Raw genomic sequence first — 24,924 nt, 5'->3', positions numbered from 1 at the left:
GGGTCTGGACCCGAAACGTCAACTTTCCTGCTCCTCTGATGCTGCTTGGCCTGCTGTGTTCCTCCAGCTCCACACTGTGTTATCAAAGTTATTCTATGTGCTCATTTAAATGAATTTGCACAACATCTAGATACTGAGGCATAAAGTAGATATCAGCAATCCGGCACTGTTAGTGTGTGGACTGTATCCGGTGGAAACTGACATTGGGCCTGTTCTACCAATTGTGAAAACTCTCTTTGTTGCAGACCTGGTGCATGGCACAGCAAAATCAACCATGAAAACCAAACAAAGAACTGCAGATTTTGAAGATATGAAATGAAAACAGAAACTGCTGTAGAAATTCAGCTGGCAGGTCTTGCAGCATCTGTAGAGAAAAAGCAGAGTAAATGTTTCGACTCCAGTGTTCTGATGAAGGGTCACCCATCTGAAACATTAACTCTGTGTCTCACTCCACACATGTTGCCAGACCTGCTGAGTTTCTCCAGCAATTTCTGTATTGGTTTAGAACCAGCCACCATGTTGTTTCTATCCTTTGATCTGTAGAGTGACATTTTGTCAATGTGTGTGCAGGTACCAAGTTATCCTTGGATGCTATCAAGAGGCATTTACAGGTTACTAGCTCTAGATATGACGCAGCAAAGTTATATCCTGGTGGAGGTTCGGAGGCAACAAAAGCTCCATTCTTCAAATCTCAAATTGTATTGGCAATTCCAAACGTTGTGATGCGACCAAGTTTGGAGGATATTCAGGTTGGTACTTAATGCAAAGTATTGATTTGCTAATAAGTTCGAATATATGGATACTGTGGTGTTGCCCAAGAAATAACCTTTCTGATATAACTATGGTATAAAACTATATTTCCTTCAATCGATTAATATACGCACTGGAGACAATTGCCTGTCTCTTATTGCTATCCCATGTAACAAAGGCGAAAATAGCACAAAGGTATAGGATAAGTTTGTATAATTCACAGCAATCACAATAATGCACTGTGATGTGCATTATGTTGAGTTTGGATTGAATTGCTGTACATCTTATTTATTTCAGCGTAATGCAGAGATGCTTGTTTTGAATGTTATTATGATTATTTTTTCTGTTTTAGACCAAATACTTAAGTATCTGTGCCTAGATATCTTGTACTCAAAATGGCACTGTAAATGGCAACATTGCTAACTTTTCACAGCACTCTCGAGTGCATGTGATAATAAAACTAATTTAATTCAACTCTAAATTAAGACAATTTATTTACATGACTTAAAACAACTTTACAGAACTTTCACTCCCGGACATCCCAGATGTCCTCGTTTTTCGAGGACCGCAATTTCCCCTCCACCGTGGTCGAAAACGCCCTCGACCGCATCTCTTGCATTTCCTGCACCTCAGCCCTCACAGCCCCTCCCCGCAATAACAACAAAGACAAAATTCCCTTTGACCTCATGTATCACCCCATCAACCTCTGGACTCAACGCATCATTCTCCGCCACTTCCGCCACCTGCAATCTGACCGCACTACAAAGGATATATTTCCCTCCCCACCCTTATCTGCCTTCTGGAGGGACAGCTCTCTCCACGACTCCCTCGTCCGCTCACACTCCCCACTAGTCCCACCACCCCCGGCACTGTTCCCTGCAGCCACAGGAGGTGCTACACCTGCCCCTATACCTCTCCCCTCACCTCCATCCCAGGCTCCAAGAAAACCTTCCACATTAAACAGATGTTCATCTGCACATCCGCTAATGTGGTATATTGTATCCGCTGTTCCCGATGTGGCCTTCTTTACATCGGGGAAACCAAGCGGAGGCTTGGAGATCACTTTGTGGAACACCTATGCTCGGTTCGTGACAAACAACAACACCTCCCAGTCGCAAACCACTTCAACTCCCCCTCCCACTCCTTGGACGACATGTCCATCCTGGGCCTCCTCCAGTGCCACAACGATGCCACCCGAAGGCTGGAGGAACAGCACCTCATATTCCGCCTGGGAACCCTGCGGCCCAATGGTCTAAATGTGGACTTTATAAGCTTCAAAATCTCCCCACCCCCAACCTCATCCCAAGACCAGCCCATCTCGTCCCCACCTCCTTGACCTGTCCGTATTTTCTCCCACCTATTCGCTCCTCCCACCTCACTGACCAACCCCCATCCCAACTCCCTACCTACACTTACCCGTACTGGTTTCACCCCTGCCTCCTTGACCTGTCCGTCTTCTCTCCACCTATCTGCTCCTCTATCCACCTTCTATCATTGCCTCCCCCTCTCTCTATTTATTTCAGAGCCCCCTTCCCCTCCCACATTTCTGAAGAAGGATCCAGACCCGAAACGTCAGCTTTCATGCTCCTCTGATGCTGCTTGGCCTGCTGTGTTCATCCAGCTCCACAACTTGTTATCTCAGATCCTCTCGCATCGGCAGTTCCTACTATCTCTTTAAAGAACTTTTAATGTACATATAGACATAGCTAAAAGCAACATGTCTAGTTTCTTTGTAGAATTTTCTCTGTGAGAATCAGGAATCCATCACTTCACTGACAAGCTCTATCTGCAGACTAAAGCAATCAAGCTGTGTACAAAGATCTATGATCTGATAAGATTAATCAAACGCTGTGTGTTCTGTGCCAACATTATGAAACATAAATGATAGTAATAACTTATTCTAACTTGGCTGTTTAAATTCACGAAGTTATTTAAATTCCAAGATATTTTATGGTCATGGGGAACACTCCACTTGTGTTGATTGTATAATAGGAAAATGGATTTAAATTAACATTATATTATGCGTAAAGCACAGTTAGACTGACCAGTGCAGTTTTTTAGCCCATTCGCTGCCTGCCGTCAGGACCCTGAGTTTGAAGCCTCCATTTCAGCAATTGGGATCCTCCTTTTTTGAATTAGCACATAGTAACTGAGCCTGAATCCTCATGAACATGGCTCATTGTATGAAGAGTTATTACAAATTAGACTAAATTGTTTATTTTCCTTGTTCTTAAAAGTGCTTTGAATTGCAAATGAAGAACAGCTGCACTGGTTGGGATTCCACATTCTGGAGTAAAATATTTTATTTATGAAATAACTGCTGGTGATCTTAACAAATCAATGTTAAATTTATGAAGCTTCACTACAATTTTAACAGCAGTATTATACATTTTTATTTTGATTTAATATTCTGTTTAAATTGTTGACAGCGTAACATTAATACAGTGTCAGCTGTGGGTCACTTGTCCTGCTTTGTCCTGGGCGGTGTTATACCTCTTATGTTTTCAAATGTTAAAGACTTTCCTTACGAGTTTACTTTTATTTCTGCTTTTTCTCACCATCAATTTTCAGAGAAAGGTCAAGTTTTAAAAAGTCGAGAGTTATCATGGTTATGTTATAATTTTGTCTTCATCATGCACCTTGAGCAAGACAGTACTGAGTGAGTGCTGTATTACTGCTGATGCCCTCTGCCATTTGAGACATTAACTGAGGCCCCATGTGCTGTGTGAGGTGAATGGAAAAGATCCCACTATATTATTTCACAGAGGAGTAGGGTGGTCCTGGCCAAATTTATCCTCCAAACATCACAAGATTATCTACCCATTATTATATTGCTGTCTGTGGAAGTTTGCTGTATACAAACTGGCTGCCGCATTTTTGTCATATAAAGGTAATGGTTCTGAAAGGGCTAATGTTGGAGACCTGTATTAAGTTCCATCTGAGCTGATGATGCCATATTGTCTTGTGTGGGGAGAGAGGAGTCTAGAGATTCTGATGGAGATGGATGTGTCATCAAAGTCTCCTGATCGTCTTAGTTGTCTAATTAACCAATATAACTTGAACTGCTAAACAAAAACTGAAAGAACTGCAGATGCTGGTAATCAGAAACAAAAACAGAAAATGTTGGAAAAGCTCAGCAGGTCTCGCATCATCTGTGGAGGAACACTGTTCTGAGGAAGTGTCACTGGACCCAAAACATTAATTCTGATTTCTCTTCACAGATGCTGCCAGACCCGCTCAGCTTTTCCAGCAATTTCTGTTTTTGTTTATAACTTAATTGCTAGCTTGCCATAATTGACAGCTTGTTAAGACAGTGCCTCTTTTTGTTAAGACTCATTAATAATTTATCCTTTCACCCAATGTTAACCAAAAAGAGTATATACTCAGTATAGAAAGGAGGATTCCTCTGGAAATGACATTTTAGTTTGATTTTCGTAAGTTTCCTTCAAAAGTTTCTTTTTTTTATTGCAGTGCCCCACTAAGGGCTGTTTAAACCATTCTTTGGTTTATTTTTAAAAGACTAGAAAGGAGAATTGGTGTCAGGATTCTACCTCAACCATCAGCTTTGAACATTATAACAGTCACTATATGCATTGTAAAGTGCCTGGGACATCCTATAGTCATGAAAGGTAATATAAATCCAAATCTTTCCTGACGTGAATTTTAAACATGTTCATCTACAAATAGAGCCAGTAGTAATTATTGCGGGCAGCATGGTGGCTCAGTGGTTAGCACTGTTGCCTGACAGTGCCAGGGACCCGGGTTTGAATCCATCCTTGGGTGACTGTCTGTGTAGAGTTTGTACATTCTCCCCATGTCTGCATGGGTTTCTTCCGGCTGCTCTGGTTTCCCCCTACAGTCCGAAGATGTGCAGGTTAGATGGATTGGCCATGCTAAATTGCCCATAACGTCCAGGGAGGTGCATGCTGATTGGATTGGTCATGGGATATGCAGGGTTACAGAGATGGGGCGGATCTGGTTGGGATGCCCTTCAGAGGATTGGTGTGGACTCAAGGTGCTGAATGGCCTGCTGTAGGGATTCCATGAAACTTCCAGCAAATTATTTGAAAAGACAGGAGAATGTGTATCTGCTTCTCATTGTGCTTGACTTGGAACTCCTAAAGACTGACATTGGATAGCAAAAGCAGAAGTAAAACCCTGCTCCACTGCATTGACATCCTTTGCTGTAATAAATGTAAAATACTATATGTATTTTTAAGACTAGCAAACCGACAAACTAAAGACATAATTAACCATATAAGGGCTGAATATTAATTTGTTACAACCTACCTGATCTTTTCTTATGCACAAAGTTCTGAGGAATTTGTACGTGAATTGACCATCCAAGTGGTCCTGGCTGCAGCCGCTGCATGCTTGGTGACTCTTCACATGCAAACCCAGAGTCACAATTAGATTTCAAGGTAGTTATAGTGTCTGCATCTGAGCACCACAGGATGTTGGTTCCCCTGATACTCTTGTTCTCATGTCCTTTCTCCTGAAGCTGCCGTGGCTGACCAGTTGATTGCTGTTGACTGTCCCAAAGCTCAAGCACATTAGGGAAGGGTAGAGGTGAGGGTGAGGAAGAAAACTAGATTTCCACAGTCACCACTTTTGCAGTTTGGATTTCATGGCAACTGAAGGATGAGATTGAGCTGTGAGTGGAAGAGGTTCACAAGGCAGCACCTTACCATCATCCTGGGTGGTCTCAGCAAAATGGGGTGCCACCAGTTTTATGGCATTGGCATCAATAATCTGATGCACCACTTCTTCTAGAACACGGAGATGACAAATGCAAACTGGGTCCTCAGAAACTTAGTGACTGTGTGCCATTGTGGTTTAGTAATGGGACTTGTATATGTGAAGAGTTGTAGGCTGGTAGAGGGCATGTCGAAATGTATGTGTGTGGCTGAATGATTGGTGGAGTTATACTATAAGGATGTTCAGAGAGACTTCTAGGTGTCAGGGAGTGCTCAAATAAAACAAAATCATCTGGGGAGCTGAAATAAAAGCAGAAAGCGCTAGACAAATTCAGCAAACTCAGTTTTGAGTCTTCTAAGGGTCGTTGGACTTGAAGCATTAACTCTGTTTCTCTCCCCACAGCTGCTGAGTTTCTCCAGAATTTTCTGCTTTTACATCAGGGAGTTGTCTTGGATCACAAGTGTAGCCAAGCAGTTCTTCAGATTCAGTTAAATGTAGTTAGGAGAAGACTCGACGACACAACTTTACTTAAATATGAATATTAATTAAGTAAACAAAAAGAATAAAAAAGAAAGGAAGTAAAACAATAAGCCTTGCGCCCTTCTGCCCTTCGATCGATGGTTGGTCTGGAGGCTTAGATCCTTCCTGTTTGCGATCCCAGTTCGAGATGAAATCCAAAAACTTGGAACGAAACTCTCTCTTATGCAGCATAACAAATAGCATGTACAGAAAAACACGTTGATTGTGCTGTCTTCGGCAAATACAGGAATGTTCACAGGACCCCTTCAAGGTCATGCAGCTGTCAAATGTCATAATCAATTTTAGCCCATCGTGTATAATCCACCCCAATGATTTTTGACAGCGCATGTTAGAATTGCAAATGCAGACACAAATCAGCGACAGCCGCGCAAGAATTTGTAATAAGTATGTAACCTACACCAGAAGATTAAAACTACAATGAACATAACCATCATCAATACGAATAATATTACAATAGGGTGTATCATCAAATGAATGATCCCAGTGGCCTTTGGGGACCAACCCTTAAATATATCCCACCAGTGATGAATGGTCAAGGCCATGAAGGAATCAGCATGTCATGTTAACATTAAGTTCCCATTTTGCCACGTGCCCGTCTGCCTTCGATGGGATCAAAGTTGAGAGGAGCCCATGGATGATTAGCATTTTCATACTTACACTAAGAGCAGTATATCCTTAACTGTAGTTGCCATGCAACTGCATCACACATATTTACATGTGACCTTAATTTATTCCAGCTCCCGTATTGGGACCAAGGATCCTGTTCCTGCTGAGGGTCCTTAAAATCTGCAAGAGGGAGAGAGAAGAGAGAGGGAGTGCCAGACTAGCTGGCTGTTAGTCGATTCCTTTCTGTTCTGACATTTGGATCTTTCTGTGCACTTTAATTTTAATTACTGCTGCCACTGGCTACGTGACTAGAGTCCCTTGTTGAATTGTACTACCACTCAATGTAATATTGCGTCATCTTGCCCATGCTATCATGTAGTCATGAGCTTCACCAAAGGCATCTTTACTATCTGTGTAGATGTTAACTCTTTGTCCTTTTCCTAGCTAGAGGGCACTAGTAAGTGCTTTTAGTTCAATGCTTTTAGTTCGGTTACCTGGGTGTTGTGACATCCTTCTATTGTCTCTCCTGCCAAAAGTCCCCCTTAAAAATTATCCATGGCCCACCCAGTCTGGGCCTCACCATCATTATACTTTTGCACCCCATCTACAGACATGCATTTCACATCTGGTCCCTCTAATGGCTCTTCCTTAACTCGATCCTGTCTCTCTTCTTCCTGCTCCATGAGGGGATACAATCATGTGTCTCTCCTTCCTGATTCACGTAGCTTGCTGGGTTCTCTGTATTGTCTTTAACCACTTCAATGTGCTTTTCTCCTGGCAACAGTGCGGCTTCCCATTTGGCTCGCTGACTGTCCATCACCTCGCCAATTAACAGTAAAATAACATTATACATGGACTCAAATTTTTTCCAGCTCTCTTCATCTGTATCTGTCTTGAGGATACTTCTTCACTATGTTTCCCTCCTTGTCAATTTTATAACTGATTGTATCATTGAGTGGTAAGTACCTCCATATGCAAGTACCCTCTTTGAGCTACAATATACATGGGATCAAACAATACAGCTCTAACATATATCAGGCTTGCCCTTCAACTTATGCTTCCCACCTTTTACTTTCCCCGGGGCTCCCTTACTATAGATTCCTAGACCACCTGAGCCTTAGCTCAACCTTGCCTCACATACCCTAACTGTCCTAATGCATTACAATTGCACCTACTGGTTTAAACATTCATGCATCATACAAATGCCCAAGATGGGGTATCTGAATGTCATGCAATGGGCCTTTTCACTCATTCCACTGTTACTTCTCCCAAAGTCCATATTCTTTAATTTCTGTAACATTTTGACATGATAGCCAATCATACTTTGTATTTTGGTTGTAATTCTTTTTACATCCCTTTCACTAATACTATTCTCATTGTTTTAAAGTCAGTTTCTCTATGGATTGTGTGTCATTGTCTTATCATTTAAACTATTTTTTTGTCCTCTTCAAGGCCACTCTAATTCTTTTGTCAAGTGGATGTACGTATCTGAGACCCATTCTTCAGTGCAGTTCTTTTTTTTTGCCATGTATTGCCTCAGGTTTCTTACCTCTGAGGTAACATTCACTTTTGCGCACTTACATTGGTATCTCAAGAACATGTCACGCATTCCTGACTCCCATATAATCTTATGAAATGATCTATGAGGGTTTTATTTATCTCTCCGCATATGGACCCAATGCCTTGGGTCGTGACTTGATTACCAATTCAGTCTTTCTTAAAAAGTTCACACAAACATCACCAACAGAAAGCTATCAGTTTAGTGCTCTCATCTAAACGTCCTTTTCACTAGGATGTGTTTTCACCTCAATTGCTGTTTCAACCTATTTTCCTAATTTTTTTGTCTTCTGCCACCAGTCTCCACGCTTAATTACTTCATCTCATGCAATTTTGCAGCTTAACTATTACCATCTATCTAATTCCAGACATCTGGAGAGATTTGTAGTCCATGGAACATAATCTTATAATATTTTAAAATAGAAGTCAATCATTTCTGTTTGATTCAGACAAAATGTACTTTCTTTGTTCTTTCTCTAAGATGACCTACTTTTTTTAAAGTTAGTAATTCTAGATATTTGATATATCTGTATGTAAATTTGTCCAAATTCAATATACTATTTACTCCTTCAAAGTCACAAACCTTTTTTTATGCATTGTAACCACTGAGACTGTGTGTATGTACTTAATCATTTCCTAGAATCCCTTTAAAATTTCAGGTAACTATTCCATTTAAATGTTTTGGAATACCAGGGAATGTGAGTCTTATTATAGTTTTTGTCATGATATGCTGAAGTGTACCCAGGCTCAGTGGTTTTGAGATTCCTGATACTCAAATACATTTAATGTTTTCACAGTTCTGTCCCAACATTGAAATGTGTTATTGATGAATGGCTTAATGAGTTGCGAGTGCTTCATCCATCACTGTGTTGTAATGTTGAAAGTCTGCAAACAGGGTCAGCATTCAGTGTCTCCAATTTCTAAGAAAAAACAAGCAACTTCCATCCATTCCATGTCAAGCAGAATGGGTTAATTAGTATTAATCTAATACAGATTCAAAAAGAGGGGTGGGGCGTAACCTCCTACATGTAATTACGTGAACTGTCTCTCTTCCTCCTGTAAGGAAATAAGCGTGTTATAATTAACAAAGGAAAAGCCCACCTCCTTTTGTTAAATTCTCCTTCATTAAACACCTTGCCCACAGAGCATTGCATTTTCAGCATCCCAATTTCTCTATCACTTTAGTTTTACTCCAAAGTACATTTACAATGAGCTAATCTTATCTTCCAGAATTAAAGATTCACTCCTGTTAAAACAATATTTCGAAGTTCACTCTGGCCGGAAAATAAAGGTCCAAACATGGTAATTTCTAGGATTAAAATTTACTCGAGATTCTTTCCTCAGTCCAAACACAGCAGGGATCCAATTCCAAAAGGTAAATTTTTACCAAGCTTTATGAACCAAATTTTTGAATCAACATTTCATCACAGATTTTTGCTTTGCACAACCTCTGATGGTTTCTTAAAAGAATGTTACATTAACCATACATGTTCCACACTGATACAGGCACCCAGCACACTTTCAAATCATGAAAAACCAATCGCATTCTGGTAATGATCTCATACAACCTCTTCTTTTAGGCAGAAGATACAGAAGCCTGAACACACGCACCAGCAGGATCAGGAACAGCTTCTTCCTGACCGTTATTAGACTGCTTAATGGAATCTCTAGCCTCAAATAATGCTGATTTTGCTAATGTTGATCTCACCCAGTGCACATCCTGTGCAATGTAACCTGTACGCCTCTGTCTAAGTCTTTTTGATCTGTACATCCTTTGCTTACTATGATCTGCCTGTACCGCTCGTAAACAAAGCTTTACACTATACTTCAGTACATAGGAAAATCAATCAATCAATCATTCACTCCCAAAATGCAAATTAACTTCAAAGTATCCCCAGATTGTCAGCTCCAGGGAACAAAAACATACAAATTGTACGAGACACCATTTAGCATCCAACAGACAAAGGTGCATTCAAACCAGACGACAAAGAGTTAACACTTCTACAAGGTTCAGCAAACTAGGACAGTGCAGAAACCTGGCCTCCAGTTCTCTCTATTTATGTTTGTAACTATCACTCATCCTTTGGCGGGTCCTAATTGTGCTAACATATTAGCTACAGACCCAAATCCAGTGTCTGCTGCATTCCATCCTGGAATACAGAATGTCTCCAGGCTGCTTTTCCCTTCTCTTAACCATTTCCCTGAATCCCATCCTCATTGCCAAAAATGTCTTGGATCATAAAATGTATCCAAGCGGTTCTTCGGATTCGGTTAAATGTAGTTAAGAGAAGACTCGACAACACCAATTCGCTTAAATATGAACATTTATTAAGTACATAAAAAGAATGAAAAAGAATGGGAAAGAAAATAAGCCTCACACCTTTCTGCCTGTCGGGGATCCCTCGATCGATGGCTGGTCTGGAGGCTTAGATTCATTCCTGGCACTGTATGGATTCCAGTCCAAGGTGAAGTCCAATGACTCGGAATGAAATTCTCTCTCTTATACAGTGTAACAAATACAAGTACATAAAAACAAGTACAGGAAAATCATGTTGGTAGTACCGTTTTCGGCACATGCAGGAATGTTCACAGGACCCATTCAAAGTCATGCAGCTTCAAATATCATCATCAGTTTTAGCCTATTCTGTACAGGAGTCCTGCTGAATGAGTGATGGGGGCGGGGGTCATGGGTTCTAGTGAATTGGGAGCAATGGGAGGGAGAGTTGGTTTCTTAGTTGTGAAATGTGCTATGCAGATACATTCACACGCCTTGAACAACAATGTAAGGCCTAAAACCTTTCTCCAAGTCCTGAGGTGAAAGTCTGGCTTTTAGCCATCTTTCCTACACGTTACCATATGAAGATTTAAACTTGGTAACATCCTGTTTGCCAGCAGAAAAATGACCTTCATGATCTCTACCTCATTGACTACTGTGTCCAAATGCCACTAAAGCAGGGAATTCTTTGTTTTGTCTATTGTGCCTTCCTTCTCTTCCTTCAGTGCTCCAATATGATTATCCATCACCTAACACTGGCTTCCTGAAACTTTCCTTTGATAGGCACTGTGGATTAAAAAGAGAAAGCTGTCTAGAGGACTGGGGTTCTTCATAATATTGCTTACCCCTTATGGTGTGCCAAGGTGCCAGCAGTGCAATGCATACCAGGAATCAATTGTGGCCAAAGCAGCAATCAGGGAAATAGGTGAATGTACAAATTTTACTTGGTTCCCAAGTTATTTCAAGCTGATGTCGGCAGATTGTGAATAGTAAGTCTCATATCCCAAAAATTGTCGTAGACGAATATTGAATCCTGTGAATTAGATTATAATGTTCCGCAGATTAGTAATGTACATCAAATATATCAAATTAAAAATGTTGCTAACTAATCTCGTACTATGTTATCTATAGATTGCAAATCAGTTTTCTATTCTCCATTCATATTTTCTTCTGCAGTCTGTTCTAAATAAAGCAGTGAATACAGTTTTGTCCATGTCGAAGGATATTCCTATTTGGTCCTTTGCATATATACATCTGAAACAACAACAGGTATTTACTAAATTCCATTGTGGTTTGGTATTTCATTAATTCAATTTTTAAAAGCATTGTTTTCTCTTTGATAAAGTATGCTTATTTATCTAACATTTGAGTTTAACTTTTATGCCCTAATTTGTTATTTATTTCTACATGGCAATATGTAGATTGAATACAATGCTGCTCGAGAACTGGGTGATGATAATATCCTTGGTAAGCAGGTCGTGCTAAAATCCCTTGATAAACAGATCAGTGAACACAAGGACATCACTAAGGTTGTGATCCAGCTCAGTTCCATTGTTTCTTCATTGAAGGCTGATGGAGCAGAGATTCTTGACAATTTCTCTCATTTTGCTCACTTGTGGAATCAGGTGAACTTGTACCTCATTTATATTTATGTATCAATGTGTGTGTGTATACATGAGACACAGCAAGGCTGGAACATTAGCTGCTTTGACCGCAAAGTGGTCTTTTTTTAAATATTGCTGGATGCAATCTAGTTGATTGATACCTCAAACAGTGCTTAGACACACAATGCCAGCAGCTGTTATGTGTTGTATATATTGGATGGATTGCACAAACCTGGCATGTCTGCTTTTGTAGCAGTTTCCAAACCTGTGACCTCCAACACCTGAAAGGAAAAGGGCAATAGGTTTGGGAATACCATGACTTCCAAGTTACTTCAAATTACACATCATTGTGACTTGGACATATATACCATTCCTCAGTTACTAAATACTGGGAACCTCTACCAAATAATATTGCCAGAACTTGTTTGCCTCAAGGATTGTAATGAATGATGAACACCTACCACCATGTTGTCGGGGGAGCTGATGATTGGTCATAAATACCAACCTAATTAGAGTTTCACAAAGCATTCCACCTCAGAGTCACAGAAAGTTTACAGCACAGACATGGCCATTTGGACCATTGTGTCTGTGCTAGCTTTCCAAATGAGCAGCTCACTTAGTGAATATTTATTTTAAAAATTCCATATTCTCCACATTTTGCATCTTTCAATTCATTCACGATCTCCATCTTGCCCTTGCCTAATGGTAATGTCTTTGCAACTCAAGCATTAAGAATTTGTGTAATAATGTTGATGAGAATAAAATTAGCAATTATTCCCCATCCAGAGCCACCTCAGCATTTTATAACACCTCCTTATGTGACCTTTCATGAAACTTTGATTTTCATGTTCATGCCACAGACAAAGAAGACACCAGCCTGAACTGGCAGAAATTTTAGAACTCCTATGCAATAGATTCCCAAGTATTCAGTTGGACCCTTGTAGTAGGGAACTTGGTTACCCCTCAGAATTGAACTGTCCTCTGGCAATAGGGATGGATAATAAATGCTGGCCAATGAATGAATTAAAGAAAAAGATTTATTTCGGCTGGATCATAATTTGACCACTTAGGCCATCTTCTTTTGCCTTAATCATTCTTCTGAGTGGCATAGGTTACAGTCAGATGATATCAGTTAGCAGTGATGCTAACTCATACTAAGTTTAGTTGACCCTCCATTGGAAGCACTTAATAAGATCATGGTTGGTCTGATAGTAACCTCAAATGTCTAATCCAACTCACCACTGGTAAGCTTTCATTCCTTTACTTAACAAGAATCTGTTTACCTTTGCCTCACAAATATTCAAGGACTTCTCTTCCACCACCATTTTGGGAAAAGAGTTCTAAAAGGGAACCTTGGTGAGTTATTGCAGTACATGTTATCAATGGTACACACTGCTGCTACAGTGCATCAATAAGTGGAGGGAATGAAAATTGAGGGTGTTGGATGGAGTATCAATCAAGTGGGCTGCTTTTTCATGGATGGTGTCAAAAGTTGAGTTTTCAAATCAAAGTTTGAAATAATTTTTACCTAATTCATTAAATGAAGACAATTTTCCTTCCAAGTATTTTTCTATTTCAGCTAATTTCCATCATTAATTTTGGAGGAGTGGTCAGTTTTGTTAAAAAAATTAAAATGGTAATCAGGGCCATGTAATGATTTTGCACTCACACATCGACATTTCCTGTGGGGTCAGTAAGCAGTTGCCATGGGATAAAACCTGACTCCATTTTCTCCCCCTTGGTCCAGGAACTCCCTACCTATGTCCGTGACACCACCCACACCCTCCACCCCCTCCAGAACTTCCAATTCCCCGGTCCCCAACACCTCATCTTTACCATGGACGTCCAGTCCCTCTACACCTGCATTCCCCATGCAGATGGCCTTAAGGCCCTCCGCTTCTTCCTGTCCCGCAGGCCCGACCAGTCCCCCTCCACTGATACTCTCATCCGCTTAGCCGAACTCGTCCTCACACTCAAGAACTTCTCTTTCAATTCCTCCCACTTCCTACAGACAAAGGGGGTAGCCATGGGTACCCACATAGGCCCAAGCTACGCCTGCCTCTTTGTAGGTTACGTGGAACAATCCCTCTTCCGTACCTACACCGGCCCTAAACCCCACCTCTTCCTCCGTTACATTGATGACTGTATCGGCGCCGCCTCGTGCTCCCACGAGGAGCTCGAACAGTTCATACACTTCACTAACACCTTCCACCCCAACCTTAAGTTTACCTGGACCATCTCTAACACCTCTCTCCCCTTCCTGGACCTCTCTGTCTCCATATCGGGCAACCACCTAGAAACCGATATTCATTTCAAGCCCACCGACTCCCACAGCTACCTAGAATACTCCTCCTCCCACCCACCTTCCTGCAAAAATGCTATCCCCTATTCCCAATTCCTTCGCCTCCGCCGCATCTGCTCCCAGGATGAGGCATTCCACTCCCGTACATCTCAGTTGTCCTCGTTTTTCAAGGACCGTAACTTCCCCTCCTCGGTGGTCGAGAACGCCCTCATCTCCCGCGCCTCATCCCTCACACTCCGTCCACGCAATAAGAACCAAAAAAGAATCCCCCTCGTCCTCACGTACCACCCCACCAACCTCCGGATCCAACGCATCATCCTCCAACACTTCCGCCATCTGCAATCCGACCCCACCACCAAAGACATCTTTCCCTCCCCACCTTTATCTGCTTTCCGGAGGGACAACTCTCTCCGTGACTCCCTTGTCCGCTCCACACTCCCCTCCAGCTCCACCACACCCGGCACTTTTCCCTGCAACCGCAGGAAGTGCTACACCTGCCCCCATACCTCCTCCCTCACCCCCATCCCAGGCCCCAAGAAGACTTTCCACATCAAGCAGATGTTCACCTGCACATCTGCCAATGTGGTATACTGCATCCGCTGTACCCGGTGTGGCTTCCTCTACATCGGGGAAACCAAGCGGAGACTCGGGGACCGCTTTGCAGAACACTTACGCTCGGTTCGCAACAAACAACTGCACCTCCCAGTCGCGAACCATTTCAACTCCCCCTCCCATTCCTCAGACGACATGTCCATCCTGGGCCTCCTGCAGTGCCACAACGATGCCACCCGAAGGTTGCAGGAACAGCAACTCATATTCCGCTTGGGAACCCTGCAGCCCAATGGTATCAATGTGGATTTCACAAGTTTCAAAATCTCCCCTCCCCCCACCGCATCCCAAAACCAGTCCAACTCGTCCCTGCCTCCCTAACCTGTTCTTCCTCCCACCTATCCCCTCCTCCCACCCCAAGCCGCACCTCCATCTCCTACCGACCAACCTCATCCCGCCCCCTTGACCTGTCCGTCCTCCCTGGACTGACCTACCTACACTCACCTTTCCTGGCTCCATCCCCGCCTCTTCGACCTGTTTGTTTCCTCTCCACCTATCCTCTCCTCTATCCCTCTTCTATCCGCCTCCCACTCTCTCCCTATTTATTTCAAAACCCCCTTCCCCTCCCCCTTTTCTGATGAAGGGTCTAGGCCTGAAACGTCAGCCTCTCTGCTCCTATGATGCTGCTTGGCCTGCTGTGTTCATCCAGCCCTGCACCTTGTTGTCTCGGATTCTCCAGCATCTGCAGTTCCTACTATCTCTGATTCAAGTTCTCACTAACTTGGTGACAGCCTAGTTGGCTGAGATCTAATACCTTGCTGTTGATCAGGTTTTTGAATCTAGAGTTTCTGTTTGTACTAATGAATTAGTACTAGTTCACTTGCTTGCATAGGCCATTTCTGCAATGTATAGATATGATGGCTATTGTTGTGTATATTTAGGTAACTTGAGTATTTATTCAAAAGGTGCAGAATAAGCACAGAAAATGTAATGCAATGGTATTTTACCTTTAAAAAGAAAATCAGCTTCTGATTTTATGTAATCTAGCAGAAATAATTTCATTTAGAAATTGGCTGAAAAATAACCATTCTAAAGCATGAAAATTCCTGACATTTTGAGGAATGTGCACATTAAAAGATGGAAATGTGATATCACCAACCTGATTTATTACACAATGCCAAGATTAACCTGAACATCTTAGAGTGACCAATGCTCACTGCTTTCACATTATTCATGTTGGTGTTGTGGGTATTTTAAGACTGCTACACATTGATTTATATAGTGTTTCAAAGGAACCTATTATGCTGTCACTTTCCCTGTGTGGAGTCAATTACTAAACACTTTCTGGTATTTTTTTTTATTATTCAGGATCCTGCAGAGAAAGTGAAGGAATTCATGGATTCAAAACCAATCCTCTCAGAATTCAATGAACAAATTACCTACTACTCTGTATGTTTAAAATATTGTTTTATTACTATTTTCAAGGATTATCTATTGATATACCCTTTATTCTGAAAAGAAATTAACACTTATCAAACTTCACATTGTATTTAGAAATTGGAAGCCGAGATTGATGAGTTGCCCTCTCATTATAAAGTGGGCTCAGTTCAGTTTGACACCCAGAATTTGAAACTGGCAATGGTGCAGGAATGCCGCTCCTGGAAGAGAGCCTTTGGCACAGCCCTGAACCGAAAAACTGCCATGGAAATGGATGAGATTTATTCCTTTATTGAAAATCTCAGCAAACAACTGAATCGACCAATTAATGACTTGGATGATGTGCGTGGAGCCATGGCAGCACTGAAAGAAATTAGAGATGCTCAGATAAAGATTGACATGACCATTGAACCAATTGAAGAAACGTATGCCCTTCTAAGTAAGCATGAGTTGCTTTTCCAAGATGGAAATGCTGAGAGAGTTGATGGGCTATCTTATGCCTGGAAGAACATAAACGCACAGGTACCCACTAGAAATAAAACTGCAGATGTAAAAGAATGTGCAAGCTTAGAATACAAATTTTGGAATTCGTTATTACATAAAGCATTTAAAGAATAAACTAATTTTTATTGTTTGAAGATACATTCCACTTGGTGGGAGCTACATATTAAGTGTAGGGAAGAGGAAAATTAGACTCCTGCTGTTTTTTCTGTTGGGAGTAAATCTTTTTTTCTAGTACAGAAGTATCTGCTGTATCACTCACAATAGAGGAGCCCTGAAATAGAGGACTCAGAAGTTTTGGAAATCAGAGCTGTATTCCCATGACCCGATGTTCCATGATGCGTTTTGTGGGGAGGTGATGCCCTAGTGGTATTAGTGCCGGACTGTCAATGCACTGACTGAGATAATGTCCCGGGAACCCGAGCTCAAACACTGCCGTAGCAGAATTCAGTTTTTAAAAAATTCTGGAATGAAGAGTCTAATGATATAGAGTTATAGACCAGACCCTCTCAAAATATTTTAAGAAGGTAGCCTAAACCCTAACTTTTCTTATTTTAAATGTAGATGTGAAGTGCATTTTCCAGATGTTAGGCAACTGGTCAAACTACTTGACGTTAAGCAGGACACAATTTATTTAAACAATATAATTAAAATTCAAACAAAAGAAAGAGGAATTTAGAACAACTTAACTATTGGACAACTTAACCGAAGAATAGATCCAGTACCTATTACTAATTAACTGTTCCACTATAGTAACATTCCATAAAAACACCCCTTAGTAAAAAGGTAAATTCAGACACAAATTCTTACATGCAGTTCTCCAATCCAGGAGGAAACTACATCAAGTGATTTCAGAGAATGTAGCAGCAAGGAATCAACCCATTTGGGACCCCAAACAACTTCTGACTGCTACAGCAAACTAGAAAGTCTGGTCTGTAAGAACTAGCCACTCCCTTCCACTGTTACAACAGTTTTGAAAAAAAACCTGAAGGCTTCCTAAATTGTTGACTTAGGCCGACTCCAGTAGCCAGTTTGTCCGCTCTACCTTTTTGAACTGTCTTCAAAAAAGCCCAGCACAAAATAACCTTTTTTAAGTGACAGCGTCGTCACAGCATGAATCCATTGTCAATTGTTAGAAAAACCCATTTGGTTCATAATGTCCTTAGAAAGAAACTGCCATCTTACCTGGTCTACATGTGACTTCAAACCCACAGCAAGGTGATTGACTCTTAACTGCCCTGTGGGGAATTATCAGTAGGTGATAAAAGCTGCCTAGCCAGTGATACCCTCAGCCCGCAAATGAACAAAAAATATTCTTCTCCTTTCCATGCGTAGTAAGGACAAAAAAAATTTTGTCAAGTAGCAAAAAGAAAGAAGAATTCGCCAATGGGTTCATATATGACAGATGGATTTTAACATGATTAAGTGTGGGGTTGTGCACATGGTTACAGATAACAGTAAATGTTTGTACTACAAAAAGGAGCGATCTAAGAAAAAGAAGATTTTGGGTATGATCAGTTATCATGCATTGAACGTATCTGGCTAGTTGAGGTAGTTATTAAATAAATCAATTGAATGTTGAGGTGTGTCTGAAGGACATTCAACTGCAAATTAGATCATGCTACATTAACCAATGCTAAGGTTAATTTTGGAAAATCACTTGTAGTTTTAAACACCACTATCGATTTTCACTACCTTCACATTGTTCTAATGAGACAATAGCAACTTCAAACTGTTGTCAACAGTCTTACATTCCTGTAAGAGCTTGCAATGCAACTGTTCCATAGGCACAGGAATAGGTCTAAGGCCATTAGACTTGTTCTACCATTCAATGAGATCATGACTGATATTTGACCTAACTCCATTGTATGTCAAATCGTTGGTTTAGAAAAAGTGATCGATCTCCAGTTTAAAATTAGCAAACTGATGCATTTGCAGGATTTTTTTCCAGAAAAGGTTTCCAAACATCTATCATCCATTGCTTGAAGAAGTGTTTCCTAATTTCACTTCACATGAGAGGGATATAGTACCCAGTCTTCAAAATGCTGGGCAATTTCAGCTGATAAACCTTATAAATAGGTCTTATCTGCTGACAGGCATGTAAGCACAGAACCCATAGTATCATGAGTCCATAAGATTGCTTTTTGAGCTGTCATTAGTCCTTTTAAGCGTCATAATAATCCATTTGGACAATACAGTTATGAGATTTTATAAGATTCTTATATTTTGCAACTGTGCCTTTAATTTTAAACTGCACTAAAGGGAGTTATATGCCCTATGCTAAAAGAAAACAAAAAAACTGCAGATGCTGGAAAACCAAAACAAAAACTGTAAGTGTTGGCGAAATTCAGAAGTGGCAGCAGCTTTGGAAAGAAAGCCAAGTTAAAGTTTTGAGTCCAGTGACTCTTCATCAGAACTGATAGCAGCTAGGAAGAAGTGGTATTCATGCTGAAGATGACTTTGAGGTGGGTGGATGGGTGGATGGGTGGATGGAGGGAGAGGTGTACAGATAGGTAGAGACAGAGTCCAGAGAGAGAGAGAGAGAGAGAGAGATATGAAAAGGGTAGATAGATGAGGGAATTATAACGCACCCATCCCATTGGCAAAGTGAAGCAGATCAGCCTTGTATACAGGTAGAAATGCTGATCAGCTATTCTTTAGACCTCAACTTTATCCTATTCCTTCGACTGCCTACCCCTTTCATGTAATTATTTACTACCTGAACTGGAACTGGGGCAGTTATTGTCGGCTCCCCACCTTGTCCTCTTCCTTTGTGTCTATAAACTCAACACATTTCTTCCTCTCCAAGTGATTTCAAGGGCTCGCTCTTTTGGAGGCAAAGCTGTAGAGAATCAAATAATAGCCATGTGTTAGAGATCATATCTCCGAACTCATTGTTACGATCTCACAAAGGCTAATAATCATTAAAAAGGAAGTTCAAACTTCCAGTGAACAGATGAAAGGAAGACATAAGAAGATTTAATGTTTTAAGATGTTTATTATAACGAAGTATTAAAAACACTTTTAATGAAGCAGTTGGAGATAGCAAGAACTACAGATGCTGGAGTCAGAGACAACACAGTGTGGAGCTGGAGGAACGCAGCAGGCCAAGCAGCATCAGAGGAGCAGGAAAGTTGACGTTATGGGTCAGGAACCCTTCTCCTGACATGAAACGTCAAATTTTCTGCACCCCTGATGCTGCCTGGCCTGCTGTGTCCCTCCAGCTCCACACAATTAATAGTTGTCATTATTAATGAAACGCTTGTCTTTGTGTGCAGCTTTTACTTTAAATCATAGAATGGAATATTTTTTTTTTTAATCAAATCTAAAAAAAACACACTTTATAGGAAATAGCACACTTTTTTTCAGTAGATATACTTTCTTGTGTTTATTCATGGGATGTATTCATCACTGGTTAGGCCAGCATCATTTTGTATCCCTAATTGCTCAGATGGCAGTTAAGAGACATTGTTGTGGGTTTGGAGTCACCTCTAGACCTTTCTTTCTTGAATGGCCACAGTCTGTTTTGTGTGGCTAAAACAACAGTGGTGTTAGGAAGTGAGTTTTCACTGCTTTTAGACTTTGTAGTGTTTTGATTCCCAAATATTCTTCTGCTGTTTCAAGCTTTGTCAGCAGTTAGAAAAGAAGGCAATTAAGAGTTAGCAACATTGCTGTGGGTCTGGAATCAGATACAGGCCAGACCAGATAAGGGTGGCAAATTTCCTTTTGTAAATGACATCAGTGAATCAAATGGATTCAACAATTATTTCACGGTCACCGGTAGGCATACTAGTTTTATATTGGAGATGTATTCATTGGATTTATACTTCATCAGCTGCCTTATTGGGATCTGGATACATTTTCCAGAGCTTTAGTCTAGAGCTGTGGATTACTAGTCAAGTGACAACATTCACATTTATTGCCCATTCCTAGTTGCCTTGGAGAATATGGTGATGAGCTGCCTTCTTGAACAGCTACAATTCATTTGGTGTAGGTACCCCACAATGCTATTAGTGAGGGCGTTAGGATTTTTACCCAGCGATAGTGAAGGAACTGTGTGTAGGCTTTCTTGCAAATAAATGCACCTGGAGGCTCCTGTTATACAACCATGAATGTTCTTCTTTCTCAGCCACCAAAGATACCTGGACTCATCTCCCCCTGCAGAGCCGGTGAACTACATGTTTTGCTGTGGCAGTGCTGGGGCCTGCAAGAATAATGTTGAGTGAAGGAATGCTTTGTCTTCCGTACTGCTTTTCCTCTCCCAGTGTTCATCCAGGGTTCTGTAAAGGTTTTGGACCTGCAATGGAAGAGAGGGAAAGTTAGTGGCCCCATACCTAGACGATTCACCTTTCTCTATAGATTCATAGTTGAGTGAAATTACAAAGTACACCACAGTATCCCTGCTGAAGTATATTGCTTTACTTTTATCCCCAGTTGTAAATGGATTAGCAGTTGTGGGAACCAGCGTTGGAGGATGGAGATTATTTTCACCTCTCCCTTTTCAGAGAGTATGAAATAAAATGGTTTACATTTCCCACCCTGTTTATTCAAACAAAAATGTTTTAGTATAGTTGGTTTTGGTGATGGATGAGGCACTGCTAGATTCTAAACAGACCCTTGTGCGTAGTTGCTAATCATGCGAGAAGGACCCAATGGCATTTGAACTCCCAGTACTGAACAGCTCATTCACTGCTGCTGCCTAATGCTGATTTGACATCAGTGATGTTGTTTCACTTTACCTCGCATAGCTGCCCACGCAATAAGTAGTTGGAAGGATCCATGTGTGACACATGCACTCCCTAAGTTTATTTTCAGGGGCTGTCCAATAAGCTGTCTTATTTTTAACCTCCTGTTGATAAAAGTGCTTCAGTATAAGTTGAATAGTTCTATTAGGAAGAGAGGGAACACCAAAATGCTTGAAACCACTTGTAAAACAGTTCAGTAGGACAAATGAAATATTACACACAGCATGATTCAAATGTTCACTCCACATCAAGGAAAAACTTTCACACAATGACAAGCATTTTTAATGCTGAATTTTTCCTTTCAAATTGTAGATTATTGTTCTGTTATGTCCTTTGAAATATTTATTAGGATTTTAGCTTCTGTTGTGAAATAAATGACAAATCAAAATTAAAATATCTCATTAAAATAAATGTAAATTTCTGATGAAAACTGGAGTTTGTTTTCAAACAAAAGCATTCACATTTAATCAATACACAAGATGACTCCCAAATTTCTATAAAATGGTGTATCATTTTGGCAAGAATTGTTAATCCTGGGATTAGCATTCACGACAAGAACACTGCAAGAACAGAACTGCAAAATAGAGTCATAGAGATGTACAGCACAGAAACAGACCCTTTGGCCCAACTCGTCCATGACAACTAGATATCCTAATTAGTGTAGTCCCATTTTCTAGCATTTCACCCATATCCCTCTAAACCCTTCCTATTCATGTACCTAATCAGACGCATTTTAAAGGTTGTAACTGTATCAGCCTCCACCAGTTCCTCTGGCAGCTCATTCCCTACATGCACCACGCTTCGCTTGAAAACATTGCCTCTTTAGGTCCCTTTTAAATCTTTCCTCTCTCACCGTAAACCTATGCCTTCTAATAAACTGAAAGATGACATCAAGTAAGTTTACTGGCAGTCATAACAAAGATGAAGATATTAAGATTCATTCTTCATATAGGATCATCATTATTAACTAACACTCGTGTTTTATGTCTGTCACTTTGCAGCTTTGTCTAACTATCCAAAACTCTATTTGACAGGTTGTAGAGACACAGAGTATACTTTTAAAAGTGGAGCCTACAATGAAGATGGATCTGCTGGAAAGAGTGAAAATCTTCCAAACTGATGTTCAGAATTTTTACCAGGACTATGATACAAAGTAAGTGCTGGTGGAAATCTTCACGTAAAACGGAGCAGGACAACATCGTGTAATGTAAAAAACACTGTAACAAAAAAACTCAATTTAAAATAACTGACCTCTTGCATATTGCACCAATTTCCTGTTTTAATGGATTAACAGGAAATGTCAGACATCTGCTGCATAAATGAGGGAGACCTGGGAGGTGGAGGACAATTAATTGAGCTTTTTTTGATAAACTGATCATAAGCATTCTTTTTCTTTCCAATGAGTCGCTTTCAAGTATTACTGTAGTCATAGCACAAGTTCAAAGGCACTGTTAAAAAGATCACATCAACTCCCTAAGGGTTGTCTGATCAACAGCACTGGGGGACAAGGCTGGTGAGATCTCTTCATTTGATATCAGCAAACTGCATGACGCAGTTTCTGATACTGTGTTTTTTTGGCAGGAAGCATCTAAAATAACATTTCCTGTGTAAAAGAGTTACAAATTTTGAATCCGTCCTAGCTTTAGGCTCAGATTTAGATTTGATTTGATTTATTATTGTCGCATGTATAGAGATACAGTAAAAAAGTATTGTTTCACATGCTGTCCAGATAAATCATACCTTATATAAATACATCAAAGTAAGAGAACAGAATGCAGAATATAGTGTGACAGCTACAGAGAAGGTGCAGAGAAAGATCGACTCTAATATATGAGAGGTCTGTTCATAAGCCTGAGAACAGCAGGGAAGAAGTGTTCTTGAATCCTTTGTTATGTGTTTTCAAACTTTTGTATCTTCTGCCTAACGGAAGAGGGTGGAAGAGAGTATAACCGAGTTGTCTTTGATCATGTTGGCTGCTTTCCTGAGGCAGTGGGAATTATAGACGGAATCAAAGGAAGAGAGACCATCTGACACAGACCACAATTTGTGCTCTTACGATTTTACACTGGAACCTCTCAATCTTCTAATACTTGAACCAGCAGGGATGCAAAGTTGAATACAGTTGGAAGCAAATTGTTTATTGTAATTCCAATGTAGTCATGCCCTTTTTTCTTGTCATGAAGTCATGTCTCTCTTTAGTTCATTGAACTACATTGTTTTAAATGGAGCTGTCAACCCCAACACAGTACAACCTTCCTTACCTGACAATGCTAGGGCCCCTCACATGCTGACAGAGTTCATTCTCCTCCTTATCCCTCCAAATAGTGTATATCCCCTCCCTAAACCCCCAAAGGGTCATCCTACCCTATTATACACCACCCCCCCCCCCGCCCCCCACTCCAAGTATTCACTCAAACCAGCCTTCTGTAACAACCCCAAAAAAAGTTTCATTCCCAATAATTTGCCCAGACTTTGTTCATCATACTCCCTACCTTCTCAAACAATATTCAATACCTTACCTAATACCCCCACAAAGCAGTGTTCATCCCCTCTTCCTAAACTCCCCCCCATTCAACGGGTATTCACTCCCCCAAAAGCTAATTTCTCCAGACAGTGTTTACCTCTCCTCCTTAACCCCCTAAGACAGTGTTCACTACCCTTTCCAGCAGTACCCTCAAATGATTAACACCCTCCCTCATGTTCACCCCTCTCTCATGCTCTCATTCCCTCCCACTTCAAAAATATGCCCTCGTCCCTCCCCCCCACCCCTACCACCTCCCGCCACTACCGCCACCTCCAGCACCCCAACAAAATTGATTCTTCTGACATTGGCTGGACTGAAGCTACGGATTCCAGGAGTTGAGTGGGAGAGGGAGAGAGGGAGAGGATGCAGATTGCTAGGGGGCAGGATTATTGTGAGCATTGTCTATGAGTGGGGGTTGGGGTTTAACATTGCTGTCGGGGGAGGATAACTTTGCCAAGAGGCAATGAACATTAATGAGGGAAGGACTGAACACTGTCAAGAGATACTGAATGAATTGTTTTGACTCTGCAGCTGGTATACATAGAATCACACTGCTCAGCAGGCCTTAGACCAGGAATAAAAATCTCAAATTAAATCTGTCTAAAAACCAGGGTGTGTTTAGGGCAAACAGCCCAAGACTGCATGGTTTTAGCCAATCAGGGATGAGCCTAAGCAAGGTAAAATGGGCGTCCGTGAGTTTAAATTTCCCTGGTAATCACTGGAGATGTTCTTACATTAGGACTTCCTTATGGCCCCAATCTGTATCAGCAACATAGGTTGAGGCAGAGGCCTGTCCCCATTTTTAAAGATATAGGCTATTCGGGATATCAGAATGT

The 24,924-nt window shown here is 41.0% G+C and overlaps 1 protein-coding gene across 1 annotated transcript in view; it reads left to right on the top strand.

Moving 5' to 3' along the window:
* Positions 1–24,924, top strand: part of LOC109911901 (dynein axonemal heavy chain 5-like) — a 274,289-nt gene that overhangs the window by 99,443 nt on the left and 149,922 nt on the right. Inside the window, exons 15-20 of the mRNA XM_048607992.1 lie at positions 571–749; positions 11,603–11,695; positions 11,848–12,051; positions 16,250–16,330; positions 16,436–16,840; positions 22,599–22,717. Coding sequence (XP_048463949.1) covers positions 571–749; positions 11,603–11,695; positions 11,848–12,051; positions 16,250–16,330; positions 16,436–16,840; positions 22,599–22,717 — 1,081 coding nt within the window. The remainder of the gene's footprint in view (positions 1–570; positions 750–11,602; positions 11,696–11,847; positions 12,052–16,249; positions 16,331–16,435; positions 16,841–22,598; positions 22,718–24,924) is intronic.

This window comes from Rhincodon typus, chromosome 2, assembly GCF_021869965.1.
Source record: "Rhincodon typus isolate 14 chromosome 2, sRhiTyp1.1, whole genome shotgun sequence".
Lineage (NCBI taxonomy): Eukaryota > Metazoa > Chordata > Chondrichthyes > Orectolobiformes > Rhincodontidae > Rhincodon > Rhincodon typus.
This window is presented reverse-complemented; position numbering and strand designations above follow the sequence as displayed.